This window comes from Hippocampus comes, unplaced genomic scaffold (genome assembly GCF_001891065.2).
Source record: "Hippocampus comes isolate QL1 unplaced genomic scaffold, H_comes_QL1_v1.1 scaffold237, whole genome shotgun sequence".
NCBI lineage: Eukaryota > Metazoa > Chordata > Actinopteri > Syngnathiformes > Syngnathidae > Hippocampus > Hippocampus comes.
The window spans coordinates 812,495-832,879 of NW_017806159.1; the positions used below are offsets into that span (position 1 = coordinate 812,495).

At 43.8% G+C, this 20,385-nt stretch overlaps 1 protein-coding gene across 2 annotated transcripts in view; it reads right to left on the reverse strand.

The window, feature by feature from the left end:
- The window catches only part of LOC109531301 (SH3 domain-containing RING finger protein 3-like), a 74,649-nt gene that overhangs the window by 28,320 nt on the left and 25,944 nt on the right, over window positions 1–20,385 (reverse strand). For both annotated transcript variants that reach the window (XM_019895532.1, XM_019895531.1), the window contains exon 2: window positions 491–766. In XM_019895532.1, the coding sequence (XP_019751091.1) occupies window positions 491–766 (276 nt within the window). The remainder of the gene's footprint in view (window positions 1–490; window positions 767–20,385) is intronic.

A 20,385-nucleotide genomic window follows, 5' to 3' on the forward strand; every position in this document is an offset into this window, starting at 1 on the left:
TGGATAAAAGTGTCTCGTGGAAGAAAGAGTCTCGTGTTTCATTAATGTGTACCTCAGAACATAATAGCTACGAGCATGTGACCCGCCGCCAAGATCATTCTCAGGAAGAGATTGCGACAGATGGGAACCCCAGTCGAAACATGGCCTTGATTATTCGGATCTTTTTCTTGAGCGATATTTCATTAGGGTTTCTGCAGGGTCATGTGATCTTAGTACTGTGGTAGTACCTTGACGTATGAGTTTTTTGGGCTTCCGTATTGCCACTCTAAACCAAAGTCAAGATACCACTGCACTTTTTGACCAAAATGACAAAACCTCAATAAAAAACAAAAAACAAACAAAAAAACAAAACATGGTTTTCTTAAATTAAATCTTGCGACCTGTTTGGAGCATACATGGCTAATAATACCATTTCTATTGACCTACACCTGAAAGTTTCCTGACACCAAGAACTTTACAATCTATGAACGGGTGTTTGTGTGTGTGTTACCTTGCTGAATGCGAGGCAGTCTTTATCTTGGTCTTTGTTTTTGACCTCAAAGTCGTACAACGCCTTGCCCTGGGGCGGAGTCTGGCTCAGCGGCCGCAGCAGCTGGATGTAACTGGCGGGCAAGAACCCGTGGCAACCGTTCAACTCCCCGTGGTACCAGTTGTCGTCCACCTTGCGTCGCAGGATGATGATGTCACCCTTGGAGAACTGCAAATCGCCCGGCTCCTTGCCCTCGTAAGAGTAGAGCGCTTTGCCGCAAGGCAGCGCTGGGATATTCTGAAAGTAGATTGGAAGACAAACGCGTTGTCAGCCGTGCAATCGTGAACGCGACAGGTGTTTGAAGCTGGTCGGACGGGCGTCGTAATCGATCGACCGAAGAATTCCGTTGGATGTGTGGAATTGATTGTCGAAGCAATTCATGCAAAGTGGAGTGAACTGTTCAGCTGCAACTCGCAGAAGGTGCTTTTGAAAGAGTGTCATCAGCTTTGTATAGTCTGAGACGGGAATGGTGGGCTGCACAAAGAGCCTGGACCCCCACCCCCCACCCCAAAAAGTATTTATTATTTATTTATTGATCATCAATCTCTGAAAGACATTATATTTTGAGAATCATGTGCTTACAGGAAAGTAAGTAAGTGAAAAAAACATACACTTGAAGAGCTTTGTCCGAAAGGCAAACAGGCCAAATAATAAGACAGAAGAAGAATCTGTAACTTCCCAAAAATAAGACAAACTCAGCAGTCCTACCAAAGGTGTAACATTTTTTTGTTGTTGTTCGTGGACTCGAATGTACAAAACCCTGCATAATATGTCGTGACAGGCTTGCAAATGAGGCAAAGAAAGCATCAAACCTGCTCTGACACATGGGGCCCAAGCAGCTGGCACCAAAATGCACGGGTTGGGAGCTTACAGACAAAAAAATTAAAACTAAAAATAATAGATTAACTCAAGGCAGGACGCCCACTAATTGCAACAACCAAATTCGGCATAATAGTTTATGACATTCCATTATTAAAAATGCCATGTACAAAATTAAGTCAAGTAGGTCTCCATTTATTCAAAAGACCACCATAATTTTTGTTATAAACCAAAATCTGTGTTGAGAATTAGCCAACGTTGTGTCAAGGGCTCTAAAGAAAATGCTCTGAACGTGCTGCTTTCAGCCAGCAGATGCTATTCCAAGCCATTTATCTTGTGACACACATGGGACAGAAGAGCATGAAGTGCATTCCCAAAACCTGTGAGGAGGATGAAAAGGAGTACAGGTACTGTCTTGCATTTTGTGTCAGAGAGTCGAAAGTATTCCAAATAACGCCGAACAAAGCCAGAGGTTCCAATTTCCAGCGAACTGTTGTTTCATTACGCTTTTCCATTTAAGGAGGTGAAAGTGTTCCTTTGTGTGAAGACTGGAACAAATCGCTTTCAACTGAACTTGATAGTGCCGGTTGGTTTCCATTGTTCTGTTTTCATTTGTAACAATGGCAGTTGAAGAATGAAAAAGGAGTGAAAAAAGCAGATTTCTATGCCGCAATACGGGAAAAGAATATGTGACACCTTACCTAGTGGTGTAAGGATTCATACGTTACTTTAATGTTTGATTTATCCTTGTACAATCCAACTTCAACAGCAAGTTGGACTTCCGGACAAAGTATATCGATTTAAAATCATTTAAAAAAGTAATTAATCGATTGATAACTGGGATAAGGCATTGGATTTACCGTGGAAGACTTTATATGGATTAGAGTGAGTGACGTGCCTCGGTGTACTTTGAAGCCTTTCAAGCGAGCTTAGCTTAGTTTGCTAGCCGCTAACAAAGCGACTTGTTTATGATCAACATATCGATAAGCAGTAAGTAGAAAGTTGGGGAATGTGCGCGTCAAAAAAATATTTGTAGCTTTTGAAAGAACGACGCCAGGAGGAACTTTGTGAATGCTACCAATGATTCAAGTGGGCAGCAATGTGAAAAAAACAATAATCGTCACACAGAGAATGGTTATCCTCAGTCATGCAGACCGATTCTCTCCGGATGTCACTTAGAAGCAAACAGCCAGGGGCTCTCCCACCAGACTGACTGTGAGATCCGTGATGATGCAACGTTAGGAAAAAAAAACAAACAAACACACAACTGCGGTGTAAAGGCAGTCGCTATCGCTGCCGTCATCCATTACGGCTGTGCAAATGTACAATATTCATTAAAACATGGAAGAACAAGAAGTGTTGAGCACCTAGAGACTGCAATCAGTGGGGAAAAAAAGATGGCTGGAAATGTTTGGTGATGTCATTCTTCTAAACAGCTGTGCGCGCAGCTTTATATTTAACCGGTATAACATGCCAATACCAATGAAATAAGATGGGCCGAAAGAGCCTGCTTTCCCACACAACTTTTCACATTTGGTGGGGCCCATAGGTTGTCCAGTTTTACCATATTATCACCCCACCCCTGCCCCCCACCAGAGCTCGAAAGCTAGAAAGTAAATCCACTAACCTCTGCGGTGCAGTAATTAGTGTTTGTGGACTTCTGTGTTTGGGCAAAGGGAATGTATGGGCGTGTGTGCGCGTGTGTGTGTGTGTGTGTGTGTGTGTGTGCATGTGGACATAAATGCAAACACATTGACCGCTTCTGAGGCTCCCATCTGTTCTGCCGTGTCCGTGTGAGTGTGTCTTGGTTTACGTTGCACTCTTGCAGATTGACACGTTGGTGGAGTGACAGCCAACCATGCGTCCATGTTTGAGTTGGAGGTTTTCAGCCCCTTTAACAAAAACTGACAAAGCTCGTCGTCACGCATCATCTGATTTCGCTCATGCAAAAATCAAACCCGGCGTATCAAAGCAAACTCTTCAAATTTGACCCAAGGAAGCAGATGGAGGGCGGCCGATGTAAAAAAAAGCCTGACTTTGGCTTGGCCGCCTAACTGATGTGAAGAGTGATCCCAAGGGGGCGGGGGAGGGGGGGCGGTTTGAACAGAAGAGATTGCAAGGATCCTCCGGTCATGATGGTGGTGTCAGCATGCGCTGTGGAGCGCATCTGTGCGTGGAAGTGACTTGCAGAGGTTATCCACCGCGGCCTGGTGCTCTTCAGTGTAAATGTTGGAGGATCAAGACTTTTCATGCTGACGAGAGACAGAGCGAGTCGTTTAGCTCACTGCAATTGTTTTTATACATTTTTAAGTCTTCTGGTACGGTTTAGAAATCCACTGTCGGGACCTCATTCTAAGGTTTGAAATTCCTGCATGAAAGCTTGACTCCAGGCCGTTCATAGGGAGGAGGACCAAAGAAGCTGAAGGAGTCTGCTTTAGTTCAAACATGCCAGCTGAGGAAATATGGAAGAGCTTGGATGTTTTGTGTGGGTTTTATAGAGTGTTTTAAGTTACATTTATCTGCAACCCTGCGCACTTGAGCGGCTATGACACGCAATCATGCACACGGTGACATTTATGAACAGGACTGCAATCTGTGGGGCATGCAGTCACTCTGCGCTCAATAAAATCAATAAATAGCAGCTTTACTCAGCTTGTGTACAGAAGCGGTTTTCATGTTCTGGAACAATAACATGTGGGCCACTCCTGTCATTGTCAGACAAGTGCAACGGTGAAGTTGCAGAGATTTTATTAGCCTTCTAGACTTGATTTGATTGTCAACAAGCTAACAATTTTCTCGTCCTCGTTAGGTTTGCTGACATTGGGCGAGAGGCAGGGGACTCCTTCGATTGGTCCCCAGCCAGTAACAGGTCACCATTCGCGCTTATGAATATGAACAATTCAACCCTTTCACGCATGCGCCCTGTCACCTGATAACCTGAGAACCTGTCCACTGTAGTCAACGCCGTCCCTGAAAAGGGTTAAAGTCTTCACCGAATGAATTTATTTTCTGGGAAGGTCGGCGGAAACTGGACTTTGTGAAATAATTTTCTTTTGCTTTCAATTGGCAAACGATTTTCAACATTTGGCTCTGCTTCCGTACGAAACGTCACCAATCGGTGGACAGCGTATAACACAGCCGAACAATCGCGCAACGATGATTAACACCGACAATCTCATGGTAAGCTTTTGTTCATCCATTTACGACGGGTATGATGAATGGGGTAATCATTTCTTTACAAATGGGAAGTCGAAAGGAGTGGAAAGCGATGGGAGACAATTCGCGCAGCGTGAAAGGGGAAGACGGTGGGCTTTATTGTTTGGTGGGCACGGTGCCACTGAGACCAATAAGAGAACATTTGTTGAGAGGCGGCACTTCACAGCCTCTTGACCCACTGAGAGCATCCACCATTTGTTCCTCTTGTTTATCTGCGAGTGTGCAGCGGCTGACACAAATATGACTCAAACATGAAGACGGGAGACGCGAGCAGCTGTGGTATTGACATGAAGCGTCGGATGCCAGCGGGGTCGTCGTGTATTGGAATATTATGCGGTAGTTGTTTGCGATCAAAGCAAACAGTTACTGGAAACTGGAAAATGAGAGAGGGGATTTAAGAGACCACATGAACTACACTTGTGACCGTATATTTTTCGGACCGGATGTAAAATCATTTAATTTTCTGAAAAATCAACAGTGTGCCTTATATTGCGGCGTGCCTTTATGTTTGGATGTGCGTCTTTCAGGTTCTCGTCTTTAATTCTGTTTCCTTTCCATTCACGTTCTCGCTCTCATTGCGTTTCCAATGTTACGCCGTGGGACAATACCGTTGCGGTCTGCCGGGACCGAGCAAAAAAAAAAAACTCAAAAAGGAGCATGTTTGGATTATGGCGAGCGAGGAAGTTTACGTATCTGGTGAGTGTGTCGACCTGTTTACAGCTGTTGAACTGTCAACAGCATTTCGCAGCCAAAGTTAGAACACAACCACCAGTCACTAGATTGACTAGCGATGTTCCCAATTTTCTTTTCGATTGTCGGTGGAGCCACTCGCCGTCTCCGCTCGAAGCTACCGCCGCATAACTGATTATTGCGCCTAATCATCTGGTACCTTATAGTTGGAAAAATACGGTACTTGGATTTGCCGCAGCAATGGCGATCACGGCCAATTAAGCGGGGATTTTTTTTTTTTTACACAAGTAAATGGGACAGTGTGTTCCCCTCAGCTAATAGGCCGGTCCGTTTTTTTTTTTCTCTGACATTTTTATAACGTAATACAGGGTTTTACTCTGTGCAATCCATAATTCTGCTTGGCTGCCTCAGCAAAGTCACCGCAGTGAGTTTGGAAACACAACCTTAAGCCATGATAAGAAAAGGCCCGGAAATGTGATGTCATGCCAGTTCCAGGCTTCTTTTGTTTCTCTCTGAGATCATCTTTTTATACATGAAACAGAAAAAAAGCTCGCCTCCACTAAGAAACCACAAACTTACAATAATTCCGGGTTTACATTTATTTCAATTTCCAAGTATTGATATGAGTGCCTTGCAAAGGCTGAAACATCACAGAACACAATACGGTTTGCATCCCACCAACCTGCAAGGTTTCAATGTAAATTTAATGCTCGATCTCAAAATTCACGTGTCTCACCTCACTCTCGAAACTCAATTTCGAAGGTTTCACTTGAGAGGAAACATTTGCATAGCGTATATCGGAAATGTCACCGAGCTTCATATGAGGTGAGCGCTCGGAAAAAATAAGGAATTAAAAGCGACTAAACCATATAGTTTTGGAACGCATCTTCTCGCCTGGATTCACTCATCTGTCAGTCGGAAGGCTCGCCAACACTAACATTCCCATACCGAGCCGGTCCAGAGCGCAAGTGTGTGTCAAAGATACTCGTTGGGACAGGATGTTCCACTCCACTCACATCCTCATCCATTTTTATGAAACCAAACCATTTTCGATTCCTGCAGACCGTCTACCGACCTCTCACTGCACACACACACACACACACACACACACACACACACACACACGCACACACACACACACACTTTAACTGTGATTACTCTGCTCTCTTGTCTCTTGCTCATCTGTCCTTGGAGGGGCATTGGGCCTCTACAACTTTTCCCTACTCAGTGTGTGTATAACTGTATGTGTGTTTGTGTGTGTGTGTGTGTGGGGGGGGGGTGTAATAGTGTAGTAAATCTGCAGAGAGGTCTTTCTTTCCAGTCTGCTGTGCGAGCAGCATGTTGTCGTGCTGTGCCGTTTTATTGGAGCAGACACACAGCCCCAGTCGCCCCAAAACTGTTACTCCTGTGTTGAAGATCAAATAATAAGATGTGAATTGTGAAAATAAAGCTTGAAATACAGTGAAACCGTCACAGAAAACCATGAACACAAGGTATTGGATCAAAGCTTTGAGCTGTGTGTGAAAAGTAAATAAAGTGGGCATTAAGTGAACGGATCAGCGGATGCACAACATTTACAGTAGAGGCCATCACAGATACAAAACACACACACGGGCTGACTGGCAGCCACTCGGTGCACTATTGATTTACTTTCCATCTATAATTCAAGATACAACGTACACCTTTGTTTAAGCGGCGGCGCTTAAACACACGAGCAGCAAGACAAAGAAGAAGGAAAAAAAAAACAACAACTCCTGTGATGTTAAAACTTAAGATGCGCTACAACATACGCCATTCTAGCCAGCGGCTATTTCTTCTATGACTCCAGTTTCAGCCCTTTATTGCCCTTTTTATTTTATCCACCCCTCCCACTCAACTCAAACTGTCAAGACTTCTTAGCTTACTCATTCAGTTTCTTTTTATTTACAATGAAGGAAAGAGCATTGGTGTCACAAATAACGATTTTTTTTCCTAGCATGGGTTAAATTCACATTCAGTGACCGTACAAATGCGAGTGTGAATGGCCGTGCCCTGTTATTGACCGGCCTCCTATATTTCATCCTAAGTCAGATGGGATAGGCTACTGCTACCCGAGACTGATGTGTAAAAGCGATACAGAAATTCAGTGAATAGATCTAGGCAGAATATTGATAGATTCCCTGCTATTTTCGTTCCCGTACTGCTACCTGCTGTCGACTAAAATTGACATCAAAATCTCCACGGTGTCGCAGGACCAAAACCAGACAACAGGTGAGCCGTGACGTTCGCAAGCTGAGCCCTTGGGCACTTTGACATTACCTTCAGTTGACAGTAGGTGGCCACATAGATGCTAATTGTTAGCCCAGTTGCCTATGGAGTTTCCCATGAAACGTTAGGACTCGGATAGCGGCGGCTATGTGGCTGCTTTAACTGCAAAAGCTGTAATTTTCTTTGTTTGATGTTTACTTTGACAATAACCTTCAATTGAGAGCAGCAATAAACAGCTCAAAGCCTCTTTTTTAAAGTGACAGCAAACGATAAGAACACTGCATTGAGAACAAAATCATCCAGAATGGACACTCCCTTGCAATGAGTGAGACGAACAAGAAACAATTTCCAAAAGCTTTAATACATATTCATCAGAATCATTACCATGCCGAGTCGAGCGTGGCAGTGGGGGGGAAAAAATATAAACAGATGCACAAAGAAGCTGAGCTTGTGAGAAAGGCAAGCTGTTGAGTTGGAGGCGCGGTGGAGTGATAAAGTCGTCCTATTGCCGATTGAGGAGAAGCAATGACGCAAGAGGGAACGTGAAGAAAAGCAGGCAAGATGGAAAACATCGGGGTGGGGGACGACTGCAATCGTCAATGTTGACACAAAGACCTATTTGGTCATCTAAATGTATCTCATTATGTTCATCACAGACGCTAAATCGTGCACAGCAAAGTAAAGTATTCACGCGGTAAGGCCGCGCGTCGAAAAGCTAATCACCCCAAAAAGATAACACATAATATGTTGTTGCGTCGTCGTGTCGGGAGGCTGTTACATCATTGAAAAACATCCTGTGGCTTTTTAAATGATGAAAGAGAAATAGAAAATGTGACATGCGACTCGATGGTAATCTTGCGAATTACCGTATTTTTCCGGATTGTAAATCGCTCCGGAGAATAAATCGCACTAGCCATAAAATGCTTCAGAAAGAATAAAACAACATATATAAGTCGCGCTAGCGTATACGTCGCATTTTGGGGGGGAAATTTATTTGATAAAATCCAACACCAGGAACAGACATTTCATCTTGAAAGGCAATTTAAAATAAAAATAAAATAGAGAACAACAGGCTGAACAAGTGCACGATATGCTAACATTACATGACGCATAAACAACGAACTGAAAACGTGCCTGGTATGTTCACGTAACTCATTAAGAGTTATTCAGATCACGATTTGTCAACACAGGCCTAGAGCGCCCTCTTGTGGTTCTATGTGAAAATAACATGTGAAATGATATAATAATGTGTGAATAATTTCACACATAAATCGCTCCAGAGTATAAATCGAACCCCGGCCTAAACGATGAAAAGAAATGTGATTTACAGAACAGAAAATACGGTACATCCTTCCATCTGCCACATTGCAATGATAACATGATTTATGAAAGAGCTACTTGCAAACAAACCCTTAACCTGCATTTGTAGTTGATACAGGACGCTAAAGTAAACGGCAGGTAAGTCTCACACCATTGAGAATGTGGAGATATCGTCAACACGACAATACGTACAGTAAATTCTTCACATTTTACGCTAGCAATTTATTTTTGCATCAATACATTAACAATGTGTTTCAAAACTGCGGTGAAGAGGCGTCTGATCAATGAGCTTATTTTCTGGCATGTGTAAAATGAGCGACTGTAAAGGGTGACAAAACTGCAATGTGCCGCGAAAAAAAAAAGGCTTCTCCTTTGTGTACTGGCATGACGTAGCTGTAAAATTTGTATTTGTGGCTGTAAATAACGAGAGCCAAACGCCGCAGTAGAGTGCTGATGATTGTTCCCTTCCCCGCCCACGTCCCCCGCGACATATTACAATATCAATCTTTGGTATTTAATGGGAATTTGCATCCTCTTGTGTGAGTTTCCCCTCCGGACTGGTTGGACAATTACTTTAATTCTCTGTAAGTTTCCTTCATTCTAATTATTTGCTGTTATTGGACTGTGAATGGTTCGTAATCACATATACAGTACGGTCATTTGTAAAAGGTATAAGGTCCACTCCATTGCCTGTCTATGTATTTATTTATTTACTTATTTATTTCCTTGTGACCCGCTTGGACCGCCGCGGCTTTCAGTTGACGGAAAATGAATTCCTTCATTTCCATTCCATCTAAAAATGAGACCCTTTTGCCTGCAGGGTCAAAAGCTACACCCGAGGAGGCTGACGGCAAGTCTCACCTCCTTCGGTTCTTTTCACTGCGGGGTTTTTTTTTTTTTTTTGAGTAATAATTTTCAAGCTGCTCTTTCCTGAGGCCTCCCGCCGTGACTCAACTGATTGATGTCATTGTGATTAGACTTGTGGAGTGACTCAAATATTCACTTGTTATGACAATGAAGGGATGGAATTGCAAAAAGTCTTGCATTTAAAAAAGAAAGGATGATACAAATATTTGCATGGGGAGGAGAGAGAGATAACGAAGGGGGCAGGTGATGTTTCTAAGGGTGACAGATCGCCATCGATGTGTCCTTTCTATTTGGTCCCTCCCCTCTCTGGAGCCTGTTACTGTGGCGACGGGGTGCAATGAGTGACAGATGGCTGCTGAGGCGTGTCGGCAGTTGTTAAGAGTGCTTAATGTGTCAGTCACAGGAACAGACAATGAAAAAAGCTTAAAGGATACACCCATGGCCCCGACAACCTGATGGTATCCACTCAAGGTTCGAAGCGAATAAAGTATGCAAGATTTGGCAGAAAAAAAAAAACATTTTAGTCATGCGCAGGATGTTTCTTGGAACATATCTCAGTCATGACAAAGAAAACGAGAGACCTTCCGGCCCTGAGCATGATAAGCAGCATGGGACAATGAGTCGAAGAGAAACCACTTGACAACTATAACACAATAAAACTCGACACAGCGTATTCCCTGGTCCAAAGTTATAATCAAGACACATCTTTGTGAGTTTGAATACAGCGGCTGAACAAATAAAACGTGCACACCGCACTCGTAACATTCAACTAAAGGAAACCCAGATGAAACACTGCCCCAAAAAAAACATCTGGAGGGGGAAAAAAAATAAAACTTTGACAGTTCGGGAAACAAATTCTTTGAAGAGATGAAACCAAACTCAACTTGAGAAAGGCAGGAGGAGAAAAGGAAAAAGAAATGGATCAGCTCATGATCCAAAGCACACCACATACCGTATTGGCCCGAATATAAGACGGCCCTGATTATAAGACGAGCCCCTCTTTTTCAAGACTCAAGTTTGAAAAAAGACTTTTTGAACACCAAATTAATTTTTACACAGAAAATAATTACAGTACATCTGAAACAAATGATTATAACAACACATTTGAGAGAAAAAGCATGTTATTTTGCCTCATTCAAATCTTAATATCTGAACATTTAAATATGTAAACTAAAGTGCAATCACATTCGTAAATGAATGGCTTCTGGTTTTTGAAATGTAAATGACATCATAACTTCTCCTCAGCTGCCGGTTAACCTGGCCGATCTTCGACCCACTTTTCTCCAGATTGTCACTATGTTTCTCCATTTTCTGTTATCTCTTCTATTATTTTCTTCGCTTTCCTTTCTTACCGCTATTTTTCATTTTTCTTCTTCGAGCTACCGCTATTTTTATTTTTATTCTTCTTGACAGGGGTTCACTTTGGCCTGGGGAGTCAAGTTCAGCATTCGCTTCAATGATAGTTGGCGCCATCTAGCGTCATGAATGGGTTTTATGTCTAGACCGCGAATATAAGACGACCCCCACTTTTTCAGTCTTATTTCAATGCAAAAAACACCGTCTTATATTCGGGCCAATACGATACTATGGTGAACATTGTATGGCACGGGTACGTACGACTGCCCACGGAACTGCTGTTCAATCCTTTCTTGCACCAATAATGATAACCTGTCACCTGATAACATGATAAGATGTCCACTGTAGTCACCGCCGTACCCGAAAAGGGTTCATGGTAAAGTAACAACCCAGCGCACAATTTGGTGATGCTCACAGGCTTCAGACTTCAGTCGGCAATTAACTCCATTCGTTATTCGGGATATTGACAATCATCTCACTCACTTTTAATTCTCTGCCCTAAAATGGCTTTTCTTCCTTCAATAAAATGGTCCACGGTAAATATTTGCGAGACCACGGACATTAAAGTCTTACATGTATAACGCATCTTGAATGGCCAAATAAATGTGGCGCAAATTACGAAAACCGATTGGAGAGGCAGAGGACCGGAGGGAGAGTGTGCTGTCTGCCAACAAGCATTTCTAAAGTGTTATAAATGATCTCCGTCGGTGGCATTTTTCCAGACAGCATTAAATGGGGCAGAGTGACGTATAATGGATTGTGAAGTGTCAATCAATTGAAATGGAATTTTTTTTGCTGATCTAATAGTCTGACAATATGCCAGAGGTGGTTTAAGATTGTGCTCACCGGAGTTTAAACCAACAGGGCGATATGGGATAACTGGCCAAGTGCCTTGGAGACCATGCAGGGTGACTTCATGCTGTTAAGGTTGAACTCGTTGAAATAATTGCAAACTTGTCAGATATTCGAGCGCAACGCCAAGTATGCTAATTATTCCTCATCGGGTCTTGAGAAGAGAGAAAGGTATGAATTCGACAAATGATTGTGTCGACTGAGGCGGCGCGGTAGATGCGTGGCTAGCGCAAGCGTGGATTGTTGGTGAGACAAGCCGGATTCAGGGAGGTGCCGCTGCGCAATACTTAACCATTGAAAAGTGCGCAATTTGAAGTACGTGCACCAAATTTCACGCTTCTATGACCATTTGAATGATTTTTTTTTTCCTCACGCTTATTTAGTCCAGTAAGATGATTTCGGAACAGTGTTGAGTTCCAAGAAATGAGATGTTTGTTATTCGTTTTGATCTTCAATTATATTTGCTTCCATACAACACTTCCTGCGCATTTTGAATTGGGCTAATGACCAGGAACTGAGCGCTTATCAGCTGAATGAATATCAGTTATGTGAACCGCTATACCAGTGGTTCTTCACCTTCTTAGAGGTACTGAACCAACCCAGTTAATATGCACATTCACCGAACCTTTCATTAGTGGGAAAAATTATATATAAAATGAACTATCACGACAATGAACTATCACGACAATCACACGTTGACTACAAAGCGAACAAAATTTCCCACCGCACTGATTGGACAACCAATGTCATGTGATCATCTGCAGCCAGTGATGGCCAAGTGGGCGTGTCATAACTAATTGACATGTTGAGTCGCGTGGGTCTTACCCTCCGTGGCAGAGGCTCCGTCGAACCCCTGGGGTTCGATCGAACCCAGGTTAAGAACCACTGCGCTATACTATCAATGGCCAGCTTTTTTTTTTCACTGAGAGGTCATCCAGGTGGCATCAACAATGGCTAAACACGGCCCTGAACCATCGTTGACGCTCATGAAAGATGTTACAGTCTGACACGGCAGCGTGGACGCAAGCGGAACAGCCCGCACACATCATCGATTTTGCTCTCTTCTTACACACGGATTAAAAACTACACGCAGGAGCACTGATATCGGGAGGGATTGCTCAAAACTTCCTCCCGGGGGCTCCCTATTGACTATTTACTGCAAACGAGATTCTTCTAAGATGACGTCAGCCTTCGTATGGTGTGCACGCATGTATATGGCGCATTGACTGGCAAAGGTGATTGGATGGAAGCGGTTGGCGATGCCCAATCAGCCGACAGTATGGCGGGATGACATCGAGGCCGACTGTTTCCACTTGGCATCATCCCTCCCAACACCTTCTCACTGCACGCATCCTCCACCTGGCATGTTTCCCATCTCGCGTCCCTCCGCTCCAGGCGTTTTCTATTTTGTCTCGGCACTCAATTTGTCACCGGCGCTTCAATTCATTTTAGGAACAAAGAAGTGAGGTCAGCGCTGAATAATAAACAGTTTAGAAACGACACTATGACTTTATTTTCATATTTCAACATTAAAACGGGGATTACTTTATTCCCGGCTGTAAATGCCGATGTGACTGCAGGGATTAAGTGTCCTTATTTACTTTGTCAACCTTGCGTCCCGCCGAATACAAGATGGCGACGCTAAACGAGGACAGCAAACATCTCGGTGGATACTAACAATCAATCCAAAAATAATGAAGAGGAGACGAACAGAGCAGATTGGATGGCGTTGAAATGCTCATGGGCTGCTTTGGTTACAGTATGAAGACCAAAAGGTCACACATGGGGAAAATAAATTCACTCTTGCAGCTCAACATTTGTTGAAATTTAACTGGCGTCCCGGGAGTTTTACATCAACCGCAACGTAGTAAGTCGGATGTTGTGAGAGAAGAGAACAGCTGAAAATTAATTTATTATTCATCATGCGGCGACACGACATCAAGAAAATCTTACTTCCCGGGGAAATACAAAAATGTTATTCAACAGAAGGGGTTGGACTGTGGCCCGAAATCCAGCCGGAATCTTAATTCTTCAGTTTAACTCAACGTTCTATGCTCTCAACTTTGTGGAGTTTTTTTTTTTTTTTTCCTGGATGAATGGACGACAGATTCTCCGCACGCATATAAAACATTTTTAAAAAGACTTCCTAGAAGAGTGCGGCGCTGTCGCTTACAAAAATGGAGCCCCAAATATTTCCGCCATTGGTGACTCACGCTAAGAAATTCGTGAGGAATGAATCAGAGTTATTTCTTTGAACATACAAAGTATGTAATATCGAACAGGACAATCATTTTTGAAAGAGCGCAGGTGGAGAGGATGTTTTGAGCAATTTCCTGAGCTAACGAGTGATTATCCAGCCAGTCAAAGTAACTCGCTGTTGCCTTTGTTGGCATTTGTTTCGTTGGCACACGGGTTTTGCTTGACCGTCACTCATAGTTTAATAAATAAATAAATACAGTCAAACCTCGGTTTCCGAACGTCTCTGTTCTTAATCAAATCGGTTTTCGACCAAAAATTTCGAGTTTTTTATGCCTCGGATTACGACCGAAAATCGGTTCTCGACCAAACTGAGCGCACTTGAATGCGCCACTTGACTCCTCTTGCCTTCCTTGCATGAGGAAGTGACACTTCTTCGGGTAGACGAGGAAGTGACGCTTCCTCGTGTAGCGTTCCATTGTGAGCAGACGTGTTCAATAAAGTTTTTTATTTTCAAGAGTGTGGTTTCGGTTTTCGAACAATTTCGGTTTTCGAACAGCCTTCTGGAACGGATTATGGTCGAAAACCGAGGTATGACTGTACATACATACATACGTGCAGCTACGTGCTTTTCTTTACAGTCTTTGCACACATTTCAAGGCTTCTCTCAAAATAATGCATCGTCAAAAACATGCTGCCGGCGATATTCATTCATCCTTTTCGGGGACAGCGGTGATCACAGCGGACAGCTTATCGTGTCATCAAGTTGCAGGGTGCATGAAAGGGTTAAAAAAAAAAAAAACGGATCGCGCTGGATGGATGTGTCTTCCCCTTTTTAGTTTGGCAGTCATTGCTGGCATGTATTCAACCTTCATTCGCTGAAGATAGCTGTTATTTCCCTCCCCCCGCCCCCCCCGATCTTAACGATGGCACTCGTAAATCCCTTTTATACGCTTTGGTCTTCAGAGGCAGAACATTCTCCTCGAGACGGATGAGGCACAAATGGTGTGACATGAGTAATACTCCCAAATTGTCGTAATCTCCAACGCATATGCAACATACGTAGAGACGAATGCCGGCAACGTTCGTGAGAATCACATACGCATACGGTATAAACGCTATAATTCCAGCTGAGCGTGTCGATTTGATAAGTGTTTTCCTCACACAATGTCTGTTTGGATGTTTAGATGGGGACAAAGAAACGAAAGAGTAGAGGTGCATGGGAACGTATATGGCAAAGCAGATAAATCATGTTACTATTTTTAAAATAAAGAATGAAACACAGAAGCTCTATTTGTATTTTAGTTGCCTTCTGTGTGCTTCCTACAAGTGTGCGATAATATATCTCACATAGATGAACCTGCCCTGTGCAGGAAATAGGATGAATTGAAAGAATGCACACCGCGCTCTCCTTGCGCTTGCTAATTAATTTACAGCCGATTTCAACAGCTAAGAAAATTTGATAATGAATGCAGCTGACAGGAACATTTTACATCCAGATAACTATTCTGCCGAGAAAGATGTAAAGAATGTCACCAGACGTAGTTTGAGGCAGTGCAACATTTTACTCCGACGCAGCCTGAAAATGGTTTCTCGCTAGCTGAGGCAAACTGTCACTCAAACCTAATGGAATGAAACTCGATGATGTCGTTGACGACGTCATTTGTATTTTTTTCATCTTAGTACAGAAGTCTCTGATTTTTACAGTTTTTACAGAGATATATTTTTGATGGACCGGCACGGAAACGAATAAAAATATATCAGGCTTCTCTCTTCATTGAGCCGGCGGGATCACATCTCGTGTTCCTCAGCAGAGCGTGTAAGACAAGACATCGTAGCCGGCCTCCCAAAAAAAGAATCAATTGTTTCTGTTTCACTTTACTCTCGGACTCGGGCTGACGTGTGAGGTCTGTGTCGCCTTGGCGTCCGGCCTTTTCGCTGTTTCAAAGGCTTGCTGTTCCGCTACGGCAGCAGGTGGGCGACTCGAAAATCTTGTGTAAATTGGCCAAATGGAAGACGAGATGCCAAAAACACGTGATCGGCGAGTCGTCCACTTCAGGCTTTCAGGTACGTCCATGTCGAGTAGTAAAGCAGACTCGTCCACTCGTCCAATTTGGCATCCGCTTCCTGCTTAAAATGCTAATGACTTTTTTTTGCTAATGGTTTTGCTAACATCATGTGTCCGATTTGGCGTGAGAGAGTAATCGTATGAACTTCACGCATGTTTTTGTGATGGAGCGAGTTCCCATTTGTGCACACACGTATTCCGAGAGCTTTGTACTGCCCCATATCGGTTTTGATGTACTGAAAACGCGAGTAGAGACCGCGCACGCCGTTACGGCACACATATCATATACGCAAGACGTAGAGCAGTCATGTCAAAACACGTTGGGTCGACAAATATATCTACAAAAAAAGGTCCTGACCTTTGCGGGTGTCTTATCAATAATTGATCATAAAAGAAAGCTTTGATTGGCCCCTTCACCTTTAAAACAGGGTGGGGCCTGACATTTGATGAGCGCTGATGAAGCCGTTTGTTAGTCGGCGCAGTGGTGTAGATATTCGAGGTGTCGCTTCATTGGAAAGCCTTTTATTATTTCATCTTGACAGAGGAAGGCTGACTGCAAAAAAAAAAAAAAAACATTTAGGGAACGCGAGAGGGGGGGAAAACAGTCGCTTCATTGGAAAGCCTTTTATTATTTCATCTTGACAGAGGAAGGCTGACTGCAAAAAAAAAAAAAAACTTATAGGAAGCCGGAGCAGTGGCAAGAACATCTCGACATTGCTTGACCAGTTTTGCACTCCACTCTTCTGACCCTGATTTGGAGTGTTCTATTTTCCAGTTCAAAATAGTACAGCTTCAATCGTGCGTCAAAACCAAAAACTCATTGAGCGCATCATTCCAACACGTCTAGCAGTCCATTTCGATGCCATTTATACCGTTCTGGGTCACTGCACCTTGGCTCGGTCGGCAGTCAATTGCTTGGCGTAGAAGGAAAAGACGACCGTTCGCACTCACTTTCACACTTGCAGTCAGTGAACAGGAAACAATCACATGCCGGCTGTGCGCAAATCAACAGTCGGAACTCGACGTGCCACCCATCCATCCATCCATTTTCCGATCCGCTTTATCCTCACAAGGGTCACGGGGGGTGCTGGAGCCTATCCCAGCTTTCTTCGGGCAGTGGGCGGGGGGCACCCTGAACCGGTTACCAGCCAATTGCAGGACACACAGAGACGAACCACCATCCGCGCTCACAATCACACCTAGGGACAATTTTAGAGCGTTCAATCAGCCTGCCATGCATGTTTTTGGAATGTGGGAGGAAACCGGAGTACCCGGAGAAAACCCACGCAGGCCCGGGGAGAACATGCAAACTCCACACAGGGAGGCCGGAGCTGGAATTGAACCCGGTGCCTCTGCATTGTCTGGTCGACGCGCTAACCACTGGACCACTGGGCCGCCTCGACGTGCCACGAACACCAAAAATGGAGACCAGCGAGGATCTCCTGTACGGTGGTACCTTGACTTCACAAGGTGAAGTCATTCCTTAATTGAACTTGAGAAGTTTTCATTTCAATCTCTCTAAAAAAAAACAACAAAAAAAAAACCAAGACATTCATTTCTAATTGTCAGTGCAGCAGTGTTTTCAAAAGTTAAACGTCGACATTCACTATGATCTTATTTTGATTCCACACAAAGACAACAAGTCCTCCGATTTACTGTTAAGAGGCTGACATCACGAGCATTTGGACAATTTAAAATCAAGCAAGGTCTCCAAACGATTAATCGACGAACAACAGAATCATCAAATCATTTGCTCACCAATTTTTTTATTTTTTCCAATGAGTGCTTGATCTTGCAGCGCAAAGGCCATTCTTGAAATCGTTTAGCAGGCCTGTTCCTTGTGATGAAATTCTGATGGTCGATTTATGATAGCCGCGCCTGAACGGATCCGTAGTGGCATGGAAACAGGTCATCAATCGATCTGACTTTAACCCTTTCATGCACGCTGTAACCTGATCACATGATTGATTAGCTGTCCACTGTAGTAACCCGCCGTCCCTGAAAGGATTAAAATAATCATGTCAGGTGCCTTCCTGGATACGGATTAGTGGGGAAAACTTCTCTTTTAGTACCTGCATGCAGTTTACTGTCACTAGCACTTGAGAACAGCATTTCGTCCTCAAGTCTATAGCGCGGGAGTGATTGTGCGCCTTCGGCATTTCTCTTGGCAGGCCGAGAGCTCTTGTGGGGAAAATGACGATGAATAGTAAAATAGGTGTCGCAGTCGGGTACACGGTAGTTTATCTACACAATTTGCGTCCATCAGGAAAGAAATACGGCGAATGCTGAAATGAAATTTGATGGGCAGGCTATCTTGATCAAAAAGTCACCGAATAAAGGAAACCGGCACCTCAAGCGTTTCGGAGCTCATTTGTTAACACCGCGTGAGCAAAAAAAAAAAAAAAAAAAAAAATAGACTGTGATAAAATAGTACATTAGGTTACAATGTCATCCATCAATGCCAAACAACCCATACGACTTGTTTCGAGGAATAATTCGGCAACGGCATATTGAACCGAGTCGGTCCTAATCATCTACAAAAGGCAAACACCCGCATTTTTTCTCCGGCCAGTGTGTGCGTGTGTGCGTGATGCCCCAGAGGAAAGGCAGGAGACAGGCAGGGATTGGGTAGCAGCGTGTAATGACTTAGGGGGCCATGAGGGGTGGGCAGGATCAGGTGGCACATTAGATGGGTGGGCTGAGACTGTGCTGCGGAGACACACACACACACACCAAACACCCGCATTTTTTCTCCGGCCAGTGTGTGCGTGTGTGCGTGATGCCCCAGAGGAAAGGCAGGAGACAGGCAGGGATTGGGTAGCAGCGTGTAATGACTTAGGGGGCCATGAGGGGTGGGCAGGATCAGGTGGCACATTAGATGGGTGGGCTGAGACTGTGCTGCGGAGACACACACACACACACCAGCACACAGTATTAACAGATATAGCTCTTGCAGCAATGTATACCCACACCAGAAGGATACACTTTCCCGAAATCGAAAACACCTCACATACACACAGCCTTGAACATACTTTTACACGAAGCATCCTCACGTAATTCTCCTGACTCATCTTGACCGGCAAGTAAACCCCCCAGACTCCCCCCCCACCCCGACCATGAGCACGTCGTACAAAACACACGTGAGGTTCAGCCCCCTCGCATATCCTCAGCTGTTCGGCTCACTCATTCGTCTCGAAAGCTCGAGCGCGTGACCACGCTCACTCCTTGACCGTTTTTTTTTTTTTTTCCCACCCCCAGGATGTTCTGTCTACCGCTGCCTTTGAATTCCATTTTTAAATCATGTTCATGAATTGGCAAAAGTTGTTGTAGTGGAGTGGAAGGAAGACAAGAACAGGAGAGCCGGAAGCAATGTGGCAAACAAGTCAAGCCCGAAGGCTCTTAATCTGCTCGTCACCTGCAGTAAATACCAGACTGCGGCTAAGTGGTGTTAATATTTTAGTTCGTGCTGGGACGAATGTGTGTGTGTGGGGTTTTTTTTTTGTTTTTTTAACATGACAGTAGCATGCAGAGGGTAAGAGGCGAATTTACCTTGACAATTAGTTACTCAAGTGTGTCCTCAAAATCAAATTCAGGGTGCAGAGCAAATGAAAGAAAAGATGACATGAAAACGTTGCTTTCTATGAATATGTTTCAACTCACGGTTCAGTAGGGTTATCGTATCGTCGACTCGACATACGCAAGGAAGGTGTCAGTGTCTCGAGATAGGAGAGTGTACTATCAGTAACAAAGCAAATATTCATCAAATCCCTCCAGACGGTGCATTATTCATCACATAGGGATTTGAATTATATATGTCCATCATCAAATATTTACTTGATTTGAGTTTTCAAGAACAGCGGATGAGTCGTCGTATTACCGTGCGGGGGAACTGTGACAGAAGGGAAACACGAGGTTTACGTTGGGTTGCGTTCTTAATTCTCGTATCCTTTACGTTGCTTGATTTCGTGTTACGCGGCCGCTTTGTGTGCTGATCTTTGACAACGCCGGGTTGTTTGTCAACCGGATTCTCTTTGATCCAATTCTTTTTTACCGTTTGCTACAGGGTGGAAATGGGAAAATGACGATGAATAGTAAAATAGGTGTCGCAGTCGGGTACACGGTAGTTTATCTACACAATTTGCGTCCATCAGGAAAGAAATACGGCGAATGCTGAAATGAAATTTGATGGGCAGGCTATCTTGATCAAAAAGTCACCGAATAACGG